General features: G+C 31.1%; 2 protein-coding genes across 2 annotated transcripts in view; one reads left to right on the top strand and one right to left on the bottom strand.

The window, feature by feature from the left end:
- The window catches only part of LOC144839116 (serine/threonine-protein kinase 33-like), a 241960-nt gene that overhangs the window by 156477 nt on the left and 66736 nt on the right, over window positions 1-18747 (top strand). The window lies entirely within an intron of this gene.
- LOC144838805 (excitatory amino acid transporter 2-like) overlaps window positions 1-18747 on the bottom strand; it is a 42866-nt gene that overhangs the window by 4847 nt on the left and 19272 nt on the right. The window contains exons 2-9 of the mRNA XM_078694303.1: window positions 10977-11252; window positions 8698-8908; window positions 8008-8050; window positions 6101-6305; window positions 3040-3166; window positions 2331-2561; window positions 1691-1885; window positions 1135-1269 (exon numbers count right to left, since the gene is read on the bottom strand). Of these exons, the coding sequence (XP_078550429.1) occupies window positions 1135-1269; window positions 1691-1885; window positions 2331-2561; window positions 3040-3166; window positions 6101-6305; window positions 8008-8050; window positions 8698-8908; window positions 10977-11229 (1400 nt within the window). The 5' untranslated portion in view covers window positions 11230-11252. The remainder of the gene's footprint in view (window positions 1-1134; window positions 1270-1690; window positions 1886-2330; window positions 2562-3039; window positions 3167-6100; window positions 6306-8007; window positions 8051-8697; window positions 8909-10976; window positions 11253-18747) is intronic.

Here is an 18747-nt window from a genome sequence, read left to right as displayed (position 1 = left end):
ATCAATCAAGAATAAATAATTTCTGACAATACGTTAAGAGAAAAAGAGAATAAAAATGTCCTGTGAGATATGGTTGAAGGCTAAACTTGAACACTCGCACATCCGCCCTGACATGCTTAGCTGTTCGCCGCACAACATAATGTTTTTTTTAATTGTCATGTCAAAAAATTTGTGGCGAGTCATCAATCGGAAAACATTTTTAATTCCAATAGGAATGCTCCTAACTTATGAAAAGAATGAATGCTTGCGTATACCTATCATTCATTCACAAGAATGTTATACAGGGTTATGTACACTTGCTATTAGTATTGTTCCTATCAGAATATCAGTAAAACTTGATGATACATTCTATAACTTTAATACTTAATAAACATAAACAGCTCATTATTAAGCACTATTGTATGAAAAAGATAACAGAGTTCTTATAACAATTACAAATCTTTAAACATTTTCAACAAACAATTTAAAAATAAAAAAATAATAAATTATTTCTAGAGATATAATAAATAATTATATTTTTAAAATAAATCTGTTAATATTTTATTCTTGTATAATCTTCTTTTAAAATGTATTGCTAAACAAATTCATACTTCATCCTATAATTTATTGCTTGCTAAAAATAAAAAAGTATTAAGTAAAAGCTCATTTGATATTCAAATTCAGATTAATGATCGGAAAATATGAGAGTTTTTAAAATCATCACCATGAACTATTAGATAACTATGCAATGCAAGAAGTATTGGTGAAGAAGAAAAAAAAAAATGTAAATAGCCAAAAAACAAATAAAATATAGTAGTAGTAATCTGGCTCAGAGAAATCCCAAGGCAGTCTATTTGGAAAATACACTAAACGTTGATACAAAGTTTTCGGTACACATATATAGTTCTGAAAAGAACTGTTGAGTTTCTCAACGTTTCGATCAATATACTTTGATCGTCCTCAGGAGTGAGAATGAACTCAACAGTTCTTTTCAGAACTATATATACGTTCTTTTAAGAATTATATATACGTTCTTTCAGGACTATATATATGCGCGATGTACCGCAAACTTTATATCAACATTTGATTTTGCCATGCAAACCTTCAAACAATATAATACATATTTTACAAAATAGTATTGAGAATAATACGTACAGAAACCAGTCAACCAAGAAGATGAGGCTAACATCTTGTGCAGGTATGCCAACTGCAGAGAGGACAAGAAGTAACGTAATGAGACCAGCACTAGGTACACTGGCTGCTCCTATTGATGCCAGGGTAGCTGTCAAGCTAGCAAAAAAAACAATTTTATCTTTAATTATCTATTATTTGTTTGCATTGTCTTTATAATGCAACATAATATTAAATTTATAATAAAGTTCATTATAAATTAAGGATGGTATAATGTATGATCAAGTTTATATCGAACATTCACTTTACAGTTTAAACATTTTTTTTTTTCACAAATATGTAAACTCGGCAGGTCATGTCTCACAAATCTTTTTTGTAGTAGCAATTCACAAAATTTACAGCCTTCATTGCGAAAAAGAAGCCTTCCTTTTTAGTTTGCAAAAGTAATCTCATCTTGAAAAGATGGGCTTTTTTCAAGGTTTTATCATTTATGGTATCATTTTTATGGTATTATCATTTTGATAAACAATAGGTTCCTTCCATTAAATAAATGTTAAATTAAAAATAACAGCATTTATACCTGACGGTTATCACTTTGCCTAGATTCATGGGGATTCCATTCATTTGCGCTATGAAGATAGCGGCAACTGCTTCATATAACGCAGTACCGTCCATGTTGACTGTTGCGCCTACGGGCAGTACAAAGCGAGTGATACGTGAATCAACACCTAGGTTTTCTTCTAGACACTTCATCGTAATCGGTAGGGTTGCAGCACTGAGAAATACAAAATATTTATCAATTAATTTCATTTTTTTAAATAATAAGCCAGTCTAAATTCAAATTGGTGAATCAAGAAATTTAGTAACATATGATTTGATTTAATTTTATTATTTAAAATCATTATAAAAATAAACATACAAAGTGATAACATAAATAAATGACATTACATTTATAAAAGATTTCCCAGGATAGGCCAAAAAGCTTATTAGCTTATTTCCGCTGAAATTATATAATTTTTCTACAAATAACGTATACACTTGGAATAAATGAATATTAATGATGCCATAATAATGGCAAAAAAAATGGCAGAGAATCATCTCCAGGTGTGCTGATCTTGCCGTAGGTCTGAAGAGGACATAACAGAAATTTCCTCAGTTTCCAGTTAAACACAAGAACAATTATAACACTACATGTACATAAAACTCATTAAAAATAGTACCTTGACGATGTTGCCAGAGCGGTCACCCAGGCTTGTAACATGCCCTGGAAGAAACGCAGTGGATTTTTTCTCGTAAACAAGAAATAGATTGTCATCAGAACACTGGTATGGATGAGAAGACCAATGATAACAGTGCACATGTAAAGACCAAGCTGTGAGAACACCAGAGCAAGGTCATCCATTGCCAATATCTTAGCACAGATGAGTGAAAGAATACCAATGGGCGAGTACCTATAAAAGAAAATATTAAATATGTAAATAAATAATGTCTATTAATTACACTGCTATACATATATAAATATATAAAGTAATTCTTCAATCATGCTGTTTATTTAAACACTCTTTCTAGTTACAATATGGGATATTTAATAAGGTGTTGCGGTCATGTGGTATCTTAGAAAATCATTCTGTTTATTCAAACAATCTTTCTATGTGACATTGTGGGATATTTTGTAAGGTGTTGCGGTCATGTTGTATCTTAGAAAATCATTCTGTTTATTCAAACACTCTTTCTATGTGACATTCTGGGACATTTCTTTCATTGCTTTCTTCACCACACGATTACACATTCTGTGCATGCTCATATGTTTCTGACCGTGTGTAGAATGACTTTTCAACTCGATAGGTACATAGTCTAGTATACTGAAGATCATTCTAACCCAAAAAAAATAATTCTATATTTTTTTCTATTTGAGAAAATATTACTTACCACATGACAAGTAAGACCATCTTCATGGTAATATCATTCAAAATACTGAAGAAATTAACCATTGTTTGCCCACTTTCTCCCATCTGGCCCAGCAAGATTCCAAACAGAATACAGTATGCAATTAACCCTGTCAAAATAGAATTTTACAGAATTAATATAAAATGCCAAACACAAGAGAAAACAAAAAATACATTTTCAATAGTACCATAATTTTAAAAATGTTCATAATGTGACCGTCATGTTTACATCCGTCATAAAGTTCATGTGTGTCATAACACAATCAATACAGTACATTTACCTAACTTGAAAGTTTCTTTGAAATACAGTATATTAATACACATTTTGCCTGGAAACGTTTTAAATTGTTAAATGAACCTACAAACTTTTGCATTTAGTATTTTTACTGACCTGGGTACAACTAACCATGGAGGTGTAATTTTATACCTCCATGAACTATAACCAAAGGCATAAAAAAGTTGAACTGTTTGGTCACTTATAATGCTCATGGGTCATAAATTGACCATTGATTAAGTGTAAAAATGTACCAGTATCATAAATTGTTCTGCCTACTTCAGGCTTGAATAAGTGCCAAATTCTTGTTTCAATATCTTGCCTTTTTCAAATATTAATTATGATTTACTGTTTTTTGTTAATACAGCAAGATTTATTCACAATTACCTAAATTTCAATGAGGTATTTACATCACTTGTTTTAAATATATTACGCCATTATCAATCTTCTTCAAAACAAATTTCTTTAAACTGTCTAAAACATAATCTTTAAATGTTGAGGGCTTAAATGCAGACAAAACTATTATTAATGTATTAGACACTCTGATAGTTTGGCGTCTGAGTTAGAATACGAAAAAATATTAAGACGTAATAACTATCAATTTATAATTCAACATAAAGTAATAAACAATAAATCTTTCATATGATAGATAATCAATATCTGAATGTAAAAAAAAAAAAATTAAATTACCAAGAGACCAATTGTGATGCATTACAAGTTTACAAGGTCATTAATCAGACATAAACGAAGGGTAATCAATTATTTTTTTTGATGTCATATATTCAACATTGTCAATAGAGATAATCATTAAGTTACTTTGATATACCTTTTCATTTTTATGTATTATCATAATATCCAGAATACAGTGGTTTAAAGGAAAGGACGAAAGTATGAATAAATGGTAGCTGACCAGGGACGGATCCTGCATTATAGGGGATTAGGAGGGGGGGGGGACCTAAATCCGCACCTGATGATCAAAGCAAAACCAATGATGATAGGCGGTATCGCTGTCAAACTGACATTTCTTCTCACAATTGGAATTGTTGGAAACTCTCTCAAATGCAAAATAGTCTTGTACAAATGTTCAAAATTCTTTGCCAGTTTTGACTAATAATAAAACAGCTGAAAATGTGATTCATCAGCCAATTTTATAATAAATTTGTCACTCTAAACCCTTTCATTTTACAAGCATTAAACAGGGGAGTAACCTTTATGAAGGACAGGTTTTTAAACAGACTGTATAAATATAAAGTCTGAAATAATGAGTTCTGGGAATAAGTGTCACTTGGATTTAAATGCACTTTAGACCTCTGCTGTAAAAAGCATAGAACAATAATGATGATGATGATGATTGGGCTCTGCCAACCAAGTTCCTACAAAAACTTCAAACAGCTTCTCAAAACTTCTCCTTCTTCTTTTACATCAGATTTGATTTTATTTTTTTAAACCATGGACCTATATATTAGCTCCATGATTGCACTATTTTATTATGCTTTGTTATATTTTTAGTATCAACAGAACTAAATTTGTATGTGTGTGGTCGTAAAACAATTAATAGTATAATCACCAAGAAGAAAGGATTTCTTTTTATCCCAGAAGAGACAATCAGTACAACTTTCAAGAAGAGAAACAAAAGTTGAACATTACATGGTTCTTTATTGGATGCTCTGGATTGGAAACAACAGTCAACGAGAGGAACCTCAATTACCTGGGTCATTTGATTTCAATTGGTATAAAATATACACCCATGTAGACACTGGATTTAGGTCGGATTGTTATATTCCACAAAGGGACCGAACACCCACCTTTTTTTCCAAATGTATTTCAGTAAAGATACATTAAATAATAGATTAAATTCTGAATCTACACAAATAAGCAAAATCATTTTCTTAAGCTCTGTCTACACTATCAAACTAGTTTGACAAAACAAGTGTGATGTACCCAAATATGGTAATGATATTCCCAAATATAGTAGTGATATGACATCATCATGTCCATATATGAGCACTTAAAGTTTAATAGTGTAGACAGAGCTTTAGGGAGTATTTCTGGTGAAATTCTTCTTGCTCCCAAGATGACCGACATTAACCTTGCCAATTGTTGATGAGACCCAATGATCATATTCTGTTTTCATTCAATTACAGTTTTAATAGGTTAGTATTCAATGAAGCAAGAACAGTTATTCAGGCATGGTTAGATATTATATTTAGTACTACTTGGTTGGGTTCTGTGAGAGAATAATTTAAATTGCTAGCTAAGATACGACACTTAAACATTTTTGCTTTGTTTTTACATATTTAGGAAAATTGCCAAGGATAACCATAAGCGAATTCATTCACTATCCTTCTTAAAGGTGGCAAAGCTGTTCACAAGACAAACATTACATAAGATGCTCTACATAAACAAAGTCTTATACAAGTCTTTGAGAGAGGAGTTATAAATTGTCATTAGAAAAAATCCTGACAGGGACAGGACTTAAACCCAGGACCCTTGGATTGGTAGACGAGGATCATAACCACCACTTATAATATTACTTATAAAATAGGGTTAGGCTGTAAGGCTTAGTGTTAAAAGAGATATTTCCTCAATGTGTATATACCTAGCACAAATACAGGTATTGCCCCTTGTTTTTCCACAGAAATTTTTACCATAATAGGAATGTCCTCCAAATAGCGCGAGAATAACCTTTCATCATTCACCTCATGCCATTATTTGTACCATTACACTCATAAACATTCATTATTTGTATACTGTAGAAAGAAACACCTACCTAGCACATTCATGCCTCCTTTGTATCCAACTTTACGTATAGAGATTGTTTGATTGAAGACCTCTATGGTAGTCTCGTTGTAAGAAGGTACAATATCGGTGATATTCACACCTGGGGTGACATTTGGGGCTAGAGTGATCGGAGCAGCGGTGACATTTACAGCCACAGTATCATAGATATCTTGTGGTTCGTAATATGTTTGTGTCTGAAAAAATAATAAATAAAGTTTTTTTTATTACATCAAACATTTATAACTAGAATTTAATTCGTCACTTTGATGAATTATAGATGATCATTTTTATAATTTGACTGACATTTAATTGAAAAAAAACATGCATATACTTTAAAAGTCTTTCAATATTTCTTTCATTCAACAAAAAATCTTTTACTATAGATGTATAAATTGTTTATTAAGATCTTTTTTATTGAAAATAATTCATATTTTAAATTACTAATATTTAGTTATCAATAATTTCTGAAATTCATAAAATATATTGTTTTATTTCCAATCCAACATTGTTTCTATAATTTAGATGTCTGTTTTTAAAAAATATTCAAAAAACAGAACTCTATCATATTTTAAATAAACTGCAATATTAGTCACATGGCAGAAAGTGATGATGGTTTAATAAATCTATGTAAATAAATTGTCAATTAGAAGTTTGAAAGGATCTGTTTATTCAGCCCCTCCCGGTCTGGTGTGTATGTTGTGACTAAACACGAGTTCACCTAGATCAGACACTAGACATCATCAAATAAATCGTCACGTTCCACTTAAAGAGGAAACAATGTTTACCATAATACATTGTAGAAGATTTAATGTAAAAAGCACTGATAATACCACTTAATTCTAATGCCATAAGCTGTTTCGGCTTTGACAGATTCAATATTAATGTTTATTCATGTTCATTAGTCATACAACTCAAAATTCTTATACAAAAATATATTATTTCTCATATAGTGTAAAGCTCTGTCTACACTATCAGACTAGTTTGACAAAAAAAGTGTGATGTGCCCGAATATGGTAGTGATATGTCCAAATACGGTAGTGATATGATGTCATCATGTCCATATATGGGCACATCAAATTGTTGTCGCAAAACGTTTGATAGTGTAGATACAGCATTAAGATACCTCAGTTGACACAAAAAACCATTTGAAAACAATTTTATTTATTATTTAATAGAGAATTAATTGTTGCCTAGAAAGAAATATAGGGGATCATTTTTTTTTTTATTAATAATTAAACCTATTAAGCTAACAATAACAACTGTTCCTATTGTTAAATTTATTATTAACCATATGTCTTGAAATGTATAGATAAAAAATTTTCTATGCAGTTTTAAAAATTTATGTATGTATTATTTTAATATTTATAAATGTATGTACTTTTAGCATATTTGTTTAATTATTATAATTTATGCAAATATATGCACATCTATGTATAAACACTGATTGTCCCTTGAGGCCATCACTTTTTATCAATTTTTTTTTTAATTTGGAACAAGAAAACAGGAAATTTAACAACTAGATCTTGTAAAATAATCAACCAATCAAATTAATTTTACAATTTCCCACTCAATTTTCATGACTCAATGACCAATTAAATGCAATGGATAACTTTTTTTATCCCTGGATTTTAAGAAAAAAAAACCACCCTTTTTAAATTATCACACTCAAGTTACAAATTATTCTAACATTTTAAGAAAAATGTTTATATTACTACTTTTTCTTTATCTGGTCAAAACAGCATTTCTTTGTAATTTTCTACCTAAGGTGAAAATCATTAAAGCCCTGGATTCTTGGAAAATCCAGTCAAGTACATAACTGATTCAGAATCCTTAATATTGTGCATTTTGTTACTTAATATCTCCTGTTGTTTTGTGTTTTAAAATAAAACCACTTACTTGCTCAAAACAGGCTTGCAATAAGTTTGATGGGAACAGATTTCTGAATAAAAAAAAAGAAAAAAAAATATAGTAAAATCTGCTATACATTTGTGATAATATTAATATAGTAAAGATACCAGTCCCAGGTGGTTAAATGTTATTTGACATACAGACATAAGACACAAGAAAACACTATTATCTCCAATCAGAATAAATTACATTTGTACAATGAACAGTCATACAAACTCTCTCTACCCCTACAGTATAGATACATCAGTCTGTTTCTTCAATATTTTTTAATAGTATGTTGGTATCATCCCCTAAAGCTCTGTCTACACTATCAAACTGTATGTGACAAAAATCAACCTGTCAAACTAGTTTGATAGCGTAAACAGAGCTTTAAGTATTGATTGACTGTATATTTTATCGTTATTTGATAATTCACTTTTTTGGACAATTTTGGATACATGGCCTTAATGAAAAAGTGATAATAAATCTAAACTAAAGCTCTGTCTACACTATCAAACAAAAAAATGTGATGTGCCCATATATGGACATGATGATGTCATATCACTACCATATTTAGGCATATCACTACCATATTTAGGCATATCACCACCATATTTGGGCACATCACATTTTTTTGTCAAACTAGTTTGATAGTTTAGACAGAGCTTAATGCTTTACTATCACTGATCATTCATTTACCTCAGTAAATCCAATATAGCATCCAAAGTAGTTATTTCTGATTTCACATCACCCGTATCTAGTTTCTCCTTCGCTTGTGTGGACTCACCGGGACGAATCGTCAGTACCAATATAATACCAATTAATACAGCAATCATTGTCGTACAGAAATAATAAAGTAATGTTCGCATACCAACTTTACCACTGGATTTGGCATCAAGACCAGTCAACCCTGTCAAGAAAAATAAAGACTTGATATTAATGTTCGCATCCCAACTTTACCACTGGATTTGACATCAAGACTAGTCAACCCTTAAATATAAAAACTTAATAATAATGTTCGCATACCAACTTTACCACTGGATTTGGCATCAAGACCAGTCAACCCTTAAAAATAAAAACTTAATATTAATGTTCGCATCCTAACTTCACCACTGGATTTGGCATCAAGACTAGTCAACCTTTAAAAATAAAAACTTAATATTAATGTTCGCATACCAACTTTACCACTGGATTTGGCATCAGGACCAGTCAACCCTTAAAAATAAAAACTTAATATTAATGTTCGCATACCAACTTTACCACTGGATTTGGCATCAAGACTAGTCAACCCTTAAAAAATAAAAACTTAATATTAATGTTCGCATACCGACTTTACCACTGGATTTGGCATCAAGACCAGTCAACCCTTTAAAATAAAAACTTAATATTAATGTTCGCATCCCAACTTTACCACTGGATTTGGCATCAGGACCAGTAAACCCTTAAAAATAAAAACTTAATAATAATGTTCGCATCCCAACTTTACCACTGGATTTGGCATCAAGACCAGTCAACACTTAAAAATAAAAACTTAATATTAATGCTTGCATACCAACTTTACAATTTTGGATAAAGTTCAGTTTTAAACAAAGTTTTTAAATATTCCATGAATGATGTAAACAATACAAAAGATGGCCCCCAAAATCATGAAAAATAAAGATCTATAAAATCAGACTTTTAATAGGCCATTTTGCAGTTTTAATAAATTTATTCACTTCACTAGAAAAAAAATGGAAAACAATTATTTCACTTATAAACAGACAAAATAAACAGTTAAATTTAACCAAAAATCCATTGTAAAAAAATTAAACAAATTATTTTCTTAGGGAGACAATATATCTTTAATTTAATATTGTGTATATATTTTTATTTTAAGTAATAGAGTATGTATAGAGTATTATTTCATTTTGTTTTTTTCTAAGCAGTAAGTAGTTGGCACATGCTCAAATAGGTTGTAAACGATTGATCCAATCTGTGTTTGATTTCCCTCCTTGTTAATTTATTTCCTGATTTTTATACAACAATGACTTTTTATTATGTACGTATGTATTACGTACCTTTCTAAAATAAAAATCACTACGGTATATTCATTTTCAAGAAATAGATATGGACAAACATTAAGTAGAAAGAATATAAATATATGATGGGGAGGGGTGGGATTGGGTGGAGGGGAGGAGTGGGGTGGAGGGGAGGGGTATTGTGTGATGTGAGGTGAAGGAAGACAATTTATATTTGAAGAAAAAAAAATTATTTTGAGATTTGGTTGTTTATCTATTTTTCAATCTCATTTCTATAAATCACACAAAACCTCATTGATAAACTAATCTTACAAACCTTATTTATTTTTCACTTCAATAAAAGTAAATTGCCACTGTAAGCCGGCTAAGCCTACTTGAAATTGAATTATCAACAGAAAGTCCCTCTTGAAATCTTAACGCCACATTCATCATGTTATGCTTGCTTAATTGAAGCATGTAACAACCCTTAGGATATTGACCAAAGTGTTTGAGATCAAAGTAACTCAGAAATACTCTGAATTAGGCTATTGTACATATGGAATTGATTGTTAACGCAGTACAGATTTACACATAAAAGGGCGACTTTTTGTACTTTATATGTGTCTCGATTTTAGTACTAGTCCAGTTTACAATGTTTAATAAGAACCTTTAGGGCAGGTCGGTTTAACATTAGTTCCTCCCCCAAGCTCATTTAACAGAACATAATTAACAATATTAAATACAGTAGATAGAACCCCCATCTTTGGGACATCTCTATTCAGGGGACACTCCCCTGTGAAACACATAAAGGCTAACATATGTTTTATCACTAAGACCAAACCTCTATTCAGAGAACATCTCTATTCATTCACGAAACACCTCTATTAATGGGACACTTTGTTGTGTCCCTAAAGTTTCCACTTAATAGGGGTTCTACTGTAAAATAAAAAAATAAGAGAGATAATAAAACAATTATATTACCTGTTATCAGACTGGACACGATGAGTGGCAGAATCAACATTTTAAGCAGTCTAAGAAATACATCTCCTGGAAATCCAATTAACAAAATAGCTTCTTCACTTGGATTTGCAACACGTAAAACTAAGCCAAAGAAAACACCAAGAATGACACCAGCAATTGTAAAGACCAGGAGTAAGTTTTGTCTGAACCATGCCAACACACGGCGTAATTTTGTATTTGTTAAAGGTACTTGTGCTTCTACCTCGTCCTCCATCTTGAATTTTATTATTGATTAATCTGTGAAAAAGAAAAATATCAATGCATCAACAATAAATTAATTAACATTAGATTAAAAGGTGCAAATCTGAAAAACTGAGATCTATATGTATATATAAAGAAATCTGTAATTGTGAATGAAAAATCTGAGATGATGAAACTTGGCAAAGCGGGATACCAGAATCATTGGGAGAGTGCCATAGTAATTTGGCAAGAGAGTGCCACAGTCATTGGGCAAGAGAGTGCCACAGTCATTGGGCAAGAGAGTGCTATAGTCATTTGGCAAGAGAGTGCCACGGTCATTGGGCAAGAGAGTGCTATAGTCATTTGGCAAGAGAGTGCCACAGTCATTGGGCAAGAGAGTGCTATAGTCATTTGGCAATGGGAATACCACAATCACAAAGGAAAGGGGTGGGGGGGGGGAGGTGCTTAACACAATCACTGGAGAAGGGGAGTAGGCCTACTTCAATCACACTAGCTAGTTGACCACATATACTTTTAGGTCACATAGCATACTGTAAAGCCATTTAAATTAAGTTACTTATTAACTTTTTTATTTTTATTTTCATTATAAATCTATCAACATGGGAAGCTGCATAGAAAGGAAATATGCTTGATTTGTCACCCATTTACCGACATCATATTCAAAGTCAAAGTATGTTGCCAAACTATTTACTGATATCTGAACCATATAATTATTTAATGACATATTTTAGTAACATTCAAAATAATAGTAAAGTACAGTCAAAGTTATGACAAAGAAGTAACATTTCAATATGCATTTTTTAGTTTGCATAGGTAGAGGAAGGAGGGCCCAGCCGGCCTCTACAATTATAATGCAATAGTTAGGACCATGAGATTAAGATCAACACTTCATTTCATCTTCGCCAATCCCACCCCCAACCCCACTGGCTTGAGAAATAAAAGACATGGAAGCTAGAGAACGTTTGTTAGACAAAGCTTCTGGTAAAATAAAAAAATAAATTCAAAGATTACACAGTTTCCATAAATCAACACAAAGCTAGTTTACAATTTTACACTACTAAACCAAAAATATTTAAAAGCAATATGCATATTGTAATCAACCTATTTAAAAGTACATAAGATACTACGTACAATTCAAAACAAATTGCTATTTCAAGGTATTATTTCTTTACCATCTGTCAGAAAAATAAACTCAATTACACAATATGAACAAACTGTAAAATAACCAGTCTTCTGAAGCTTATCGAAATATGAATGCATAATAACCTAACCAATCAAAAATGTACTCAAACTGTTCACCAATTAACAACGTTTCGACTTAATCAGTTTCGCAGCCAATACATTCTAACCTTATTGACTGATAACTTAGGGTTAATTCTTTGCCGTCGGTCTGAGACGAGAACCATTCCATTTAGAGCAGTTACCACTGTGACAACTCAAGCCTTAATCAGGAATATTTTAAGAGCATAAAACACTTTGCGATTCAACACTGTATCATCAAATGATATCGACTCAAAGCAAATTGGATCCTTTAATAGCATATTGATAACATCTCGTACTAGAAATAATATCTATTAAGATGGTATCACGATGGATGTATTATTAACGATACAATATTATATAGCACCTAAATAAATTCCTGTCATTTGATTGGACGATTGTGGGTCACATGGCGTGCAATAGTACGCACTATTAAACGATCGTTTAATAGTACTTTTTTAAACATTTTGTGTACGAAAAAAAAAAACGTTTCGCGGATGAAAAAAAATTTAGAATACAAAAATTACATTGAAATACAACAGCGCCACCTGTCGTCCTGCCTCTGTTTGTAAACACCACCGCGAGATATGCAAAAGCAGCAGATTTTTGTGTACGATTTGGAGATATATATGTACTAATTTCATTCAAAAAGGCATTTAAAATAGCTTTAGATCGTTTTTAGGATTTTGATTACTTAATGGGGACATCCCTACAAGACGTGGAATCGTTGAAAAAACCATAATTAGTCAAGATAAGTTCCAATTGTCTGTCGAAGTTTTGCCTTTCAGCCAATCTAGTACTACTACACTAGGTCTAGCCTAGCTAGGCCTGCTAGTATTAGGCTAGGCCTAGCCTAGGCGTTTTAGCCTTGCTAAGCATAGGATTATTTGGTTGTTTGTTGACATAATTAACACTAAAGTAGGTGTGTTTATAAAATCCATATAAATATAACATTAACATTTAATATTATAATATTACTGTTTTAATCAATCTGAATGAAATGTAGGCCTCTTGTGGCTAGGGCTACCTTATATTTGATTCAAATGACAGGAATCTATTTAGATGTTATATAAAACAAATAATGAATGTTTAATATTCGTGTAATGGTACAAATAATGGCATTTGGTGAATGATGAAAGGTTACATCAACTCGGCGTTGCCTCGTTGATATAACCTTTCATCATTCACCTCATGCCATTATTTGTACCATTACACTCATAAACATTCATTATTTGTATACTATCACATGTTTATTAAATTCCACGACAGTAGATTGGGAAACATAAAGACAACAGTATAGCTATTTCATATACTTTGCAATATATTTTCAGAAAGGTTTTTTTAAAAGTAAATGTTTAGTACAACTCTGTGCTATGAGTATCACAAATACAAAAATAGTCGTCTATTGAAACAACACTTCTGTGGCAAAGAACGCACATAATACATTTATTGTAACTTAGAATCAAAAATAGAAACTGTTGCAAAAAACAGCTTGTATATAAATCTACTTTTCCAATCCAATAGACCTAAAAATATACTATATGACATAATTGATGTTTCAACATTTTACATTTTGCTTCAATTATAAATATACCTAATAATGTAAATCTCTGTTATTCTCATTCAAATATAACATTTTATGTCTACTGTTCGAAAAAAAATGAAAGAAGTTAATAATGATTTGCAATAAGTACTCAAACAGAATGAAATATAATATTTCTAATACTGATATAAAATATTTTGCATTTTCCTTTTAACGATAAGCCGATACAAATGGTGTTATATTTAATATGTTTAATGGTCCTAAATGTTAGAAATATTTTATTTAGTCATATTTTCATAAGCTCTTAATTTTTGTGAAGAACTATTGATAATTTTACTACTAAAGGGGATACTGTATCTATGTGACCCATGTGTCCTCTTGATAGGGTGTCCCCTGAATATGGTTGTTTAGAGTTAAAGCATTATTTCCTCTAATTTGTTTCATGGGAAAGTATCTCTTTATAGAGGGTGTTCCCTGAATAGGGGTGTCCCCTGAAAAGGGGTGTTCCCGGAAAAGGAGTGTCCTAAAAGAGGATTTCTACTGATTTTTTATTATTGTAATTGTTTTGTTTTTGTTTGTTGTTACTGAATATTTACTAGTATTTTGATACCTTCAACTAAAATTCATTAAAGATCAATTTTCAATAAGACATCCAACTACTTTAAAAATTCTGAACCAATTTGTAACGGTCTGTTTCAATTCATGAAAAAAAATTTAGTAAACAGGTTTTCTTATGGAATTTAAATAATGCATTAAAGTTCTCACTTTGAATATTAAAATCAGGATATTATAAATTTAATACATTGATTTTTTAATGCTTAAAGAAATCTATATTGATTTTAGTAATATGTATTGTTTTTAATTATTAATGTTTTTCTTACCTGTACTGGTTTTCTGACTTTATCGCCAATAAAGTAATTAGATCTATTATTAAAGTGAAATATGTATTATATTCAGCTAATGTACTGATCTTTGCGAGAAACTAGATCATTCATTTCTGTCCAAGTATTTGTTCAAAAAACCCTACCATCAAAATTTTAACTAAAAACTGTGCTGTACATTAAAGTAACTACAGACAACAATCATGATTCACATAAGTTGTCGTTCCAAAACTGTGTTGGGCTTCGACCATGTTAATATCTAGACACGCCCTGGTCAATATCGAATAATTTAAAACAAATTTATAGTACTTGATATATATTGGAATGAATTTACCCTTATCATCAAGCCTGGTGATGGGAAAACTAAAAAAAAAATGTGTAAAAATAGTTTTTATTGACACGCATCAGGTGAATATCAGCAACAATGTTGTGGTACAGTCCCACTTAAAAACTAAACTTGACTTGAATAGCCAATGTGAATTAACATGCCATCAGAAACAGTACACACACCAAATGTAGAAACAACTAAGCCTAACTTAACAGTTAGCAAAATGGAAAATGTAAAATGAACATTGAAAATTGGTTCCAATCAACAGTGAACACAGTTTCTCTGGCATTCCTACTGTGATACTACTTATACTGTACTATCAGAAAATGTCATACTGTTGAAAAGAACTATATAAATGAGTATTCAAATAATTTTTTCTTTTGGATGATCCAAAGTTTTACGGCTTTATTCCCTTTGGATCATCCAAAAGAAAAAATTATTTGAATACTATATAAATGATAGTGTCATATATACCTATGTTTAAATACACTACTGACACTACACTTACACTAATTATCTGTTTTACCTAAAGTACAGCTTTTCCTACCAAGCTCAGTAGTTCCCACAACACAACTAAAAGACAACAAGGCTCCAGCATCAGCAAAACTAACACCAACAATTGTAAAAACTATGTAACACTATCTGTTGATGATGACGCTTGATTAAAACGTCTGAATGGACGTTTGCTTGCCCTATAGTAATTATCCGATGGTTAATTGTCCTCTCATCTGTGCCTCTGCATAATCCACAATAAACTAAACATTATACTTGCTAAATCAAATTGATTTTTTTCTGCCCTTTCTTTTGACATTTCACTTTAGCTGGTTCCTTTTCAAAGTTTGTCCTTTCTATTTTGCATATTGCGGGTTTGATAGAGTAAAAAGTATTAAGCTCTGTCTACACTATCAAACTTTAAATGACGACAAAAAAATGTCCATATATGGACATGATGATGTCATATCACTGCCATATTTGGGCATATCACACTTTTTTGTCAAACTAGTTTGATAGTGTAGACAGAGTTTTAGGCATGTACAAGTAGTTTCATTTACAAAAGGAGTAAAAAAAATAATGTTTAAATAATGTCTGCTTGAATACCTAGTATTTCGGCAACCCCTAATATTAAAAACACATAATATCCACAAGATTTATGAACATAAACCTTTAGAACACTTTCAAAACTAAGTCTTTATATTAATCAGCTTATACTAAGAAATCTAGCCTGATCCCAACTAACACAAAGTAGAGTAAAAGAGACAAGTTCCTACCCAATGAGAATGTCAAATCCAAATGAAAAGGGCAAGCTGAACTCCAGCTTAAAGTATGCCTTAATGTGTCTTTGTTTATTAGGATTGGCTGTTGATATAGGCAGATCATTGCCATAATGACCTGAGTATTTTACAGGCTACAGCAGGTAGGGACGAAAATAGGAAATACAACACAAGCCTCGATTTGACCCTTATTATTAAGGTGTTGGCATTTAAAAAATACTGTAAAAAAAAGTAATAAAATAAGTAAAACACAATACAGTATGTATTAATAGAAAATATTATTGAATAAAGTCTATAAAAAGGGGGAACACAAAAAAAAAACCCATATAAAGTACCAAATTTTTAAACTGTATTCATAAAATATTTACACACAAAAATTCATACATTTTAATAAATGACAATGTAATGAATTAGTTTTAATATTATAAGTTGCCTATTGACTAAAATGCACTCAAATAAATTAATTAGCATTGCATAAGTCAGGTTCAGAATCGGGACAGAGTATCCGAGACTTTAAACATTGAGCCCGCATTGCACGTCATATTCTCACAGTTCTACTAGCAACCAAGAATGAATAATATACATTGTCAATACAATTCATCATTAAATGATCTAATAACCTATATGGAAACTAATTAAAATGTTACAAAACAAAATTATGCACCTGTAGGTATACATAGCAACAAAGACTATGTCATAATAATAATTTATTTGGAAAATTACACTTGTACATCAGTGGCACACTGTATCTCATAGCAATAAAATAACCATTTCATATAATGTATTTTATTTAAAAGCATTGAGAATATTAGATAGGAAAAAAATCAATAATCTAGAAATAGTGGTGTAATCAATAATGCCAACTTGATCTTTAATTATTTAAAATGCAACTTGGTAGCTTTGCTACGGCTTAACTACACACTTATGGTTCTGGGGAATTAATCCGTAGTTTAAACTGTAGCCCTTTGCTGTGGTTTTTTATTGCTATAGGGGATGACCATGCACTCTCCCACTCAGCAGTCAAAGGGCTACTATAAAGTGGGTTGCCAGTTGCTGGACAGTTGCATTGTAATGGTTTGATGTTTACTTTATTTAAAACTTTAATATTTCATTGCCAACAGTAGAACATGAAAACAAAAGTCTGGTGAAACACAGGAAGAAATAAAGAATAGGAAGAAGAATAAAATCCACTTCTAAAGATCTGTCTACACTATCAAACTTTATGTGAATATCAAACAAAAAGTGATGTGCCCAAATGTGGTAGTGATATGACATCATCATGTCCATATATGGGCACATTATTTTGTCACATAAAAGTTGATAGTGTAGACAGAGCTTTAGTCATTTTTGTTGATTTCTTTCGATGACCTTTATTTCATCCCCTTTGAAAAAAAAAACAATTTCTATGCATGTTCCCTAAGGCCAAGCCTGACACTATACTGCAACATCTTTGTACAATACAGATACTTCAAGCAAATCTAATCACCACTGTACCTTGTGGATTTAAAGGTGTTACTAACTGTACAAATTCTTCAGTGATATCAAAATACACATTTCACAGAAAAATATTGTTTAAGAGAAAACAATGAGAAAAGAAAATGAAAAGAAGAGAAAAGAAAATGAAAAGAAGAGAAAAGAAAGAGGAAAGGAACTCAATACTAAGGGCCTGTTTCTGCTGCATAAAAATAACCAGTTAAAATCGGTGTGAATAAATTAAAATCGGTGTGAATAAATTAACTCCATTTTCTTGGCAGCAGAAACAGGACACATTTTTGGTAACCAGTTAAAAGGCAGCGCAAAATAACCGGTTAAAAACACCAATTTTATTCGTTGTTAGAACGCCGTTTAACCGGTTATCGCTGAGAAATTCTTAAATCACCTAATACTATACATAAATAAACAAATAATTAGAAACATATAATAAGATATAAATACATTCTATAGACAAGAAGTCAAAGTAGTATTTTTGTAATAACATTTTTATTTTCTGAAATCTACAGTTTTCTCTAAAGCTCTGTCTATACTATCAAACTTTATGAGACAACAAAATGTGATGTGCCCAATATATGGACATGATGATGTCATATCACTACCATATTTGGCCACATCAAACCTTGTCAAACTAGTTTGATAGTGTAGGAAGAGCTTAATTCATCTTCATAGTTAGAAATATTTTGATAAATAATCAGTAGTAGTAGTAACTTGCCTTGATTCCATTATAAACAATAGAAGTACAGGTCTGTAATTA

This window comes from Antedon bifida, chromosome 1 (assembly GCF_963402885.1).
Source record: "Antedon bifida chromosome 1, ecAntBifi1.1, whole genome shotgun sequence".
NCBI lineage: Eukaryota > Metazoa > Echinodermata > Crinoidea > Comatulida > Antedonidae > Antedon > Antedon bifida.
The sequence above is the reverse complement of the archived record's forward strand: the minus strand, read 5'-3'. Positions and strand labels throughout refer to the sequence as shown.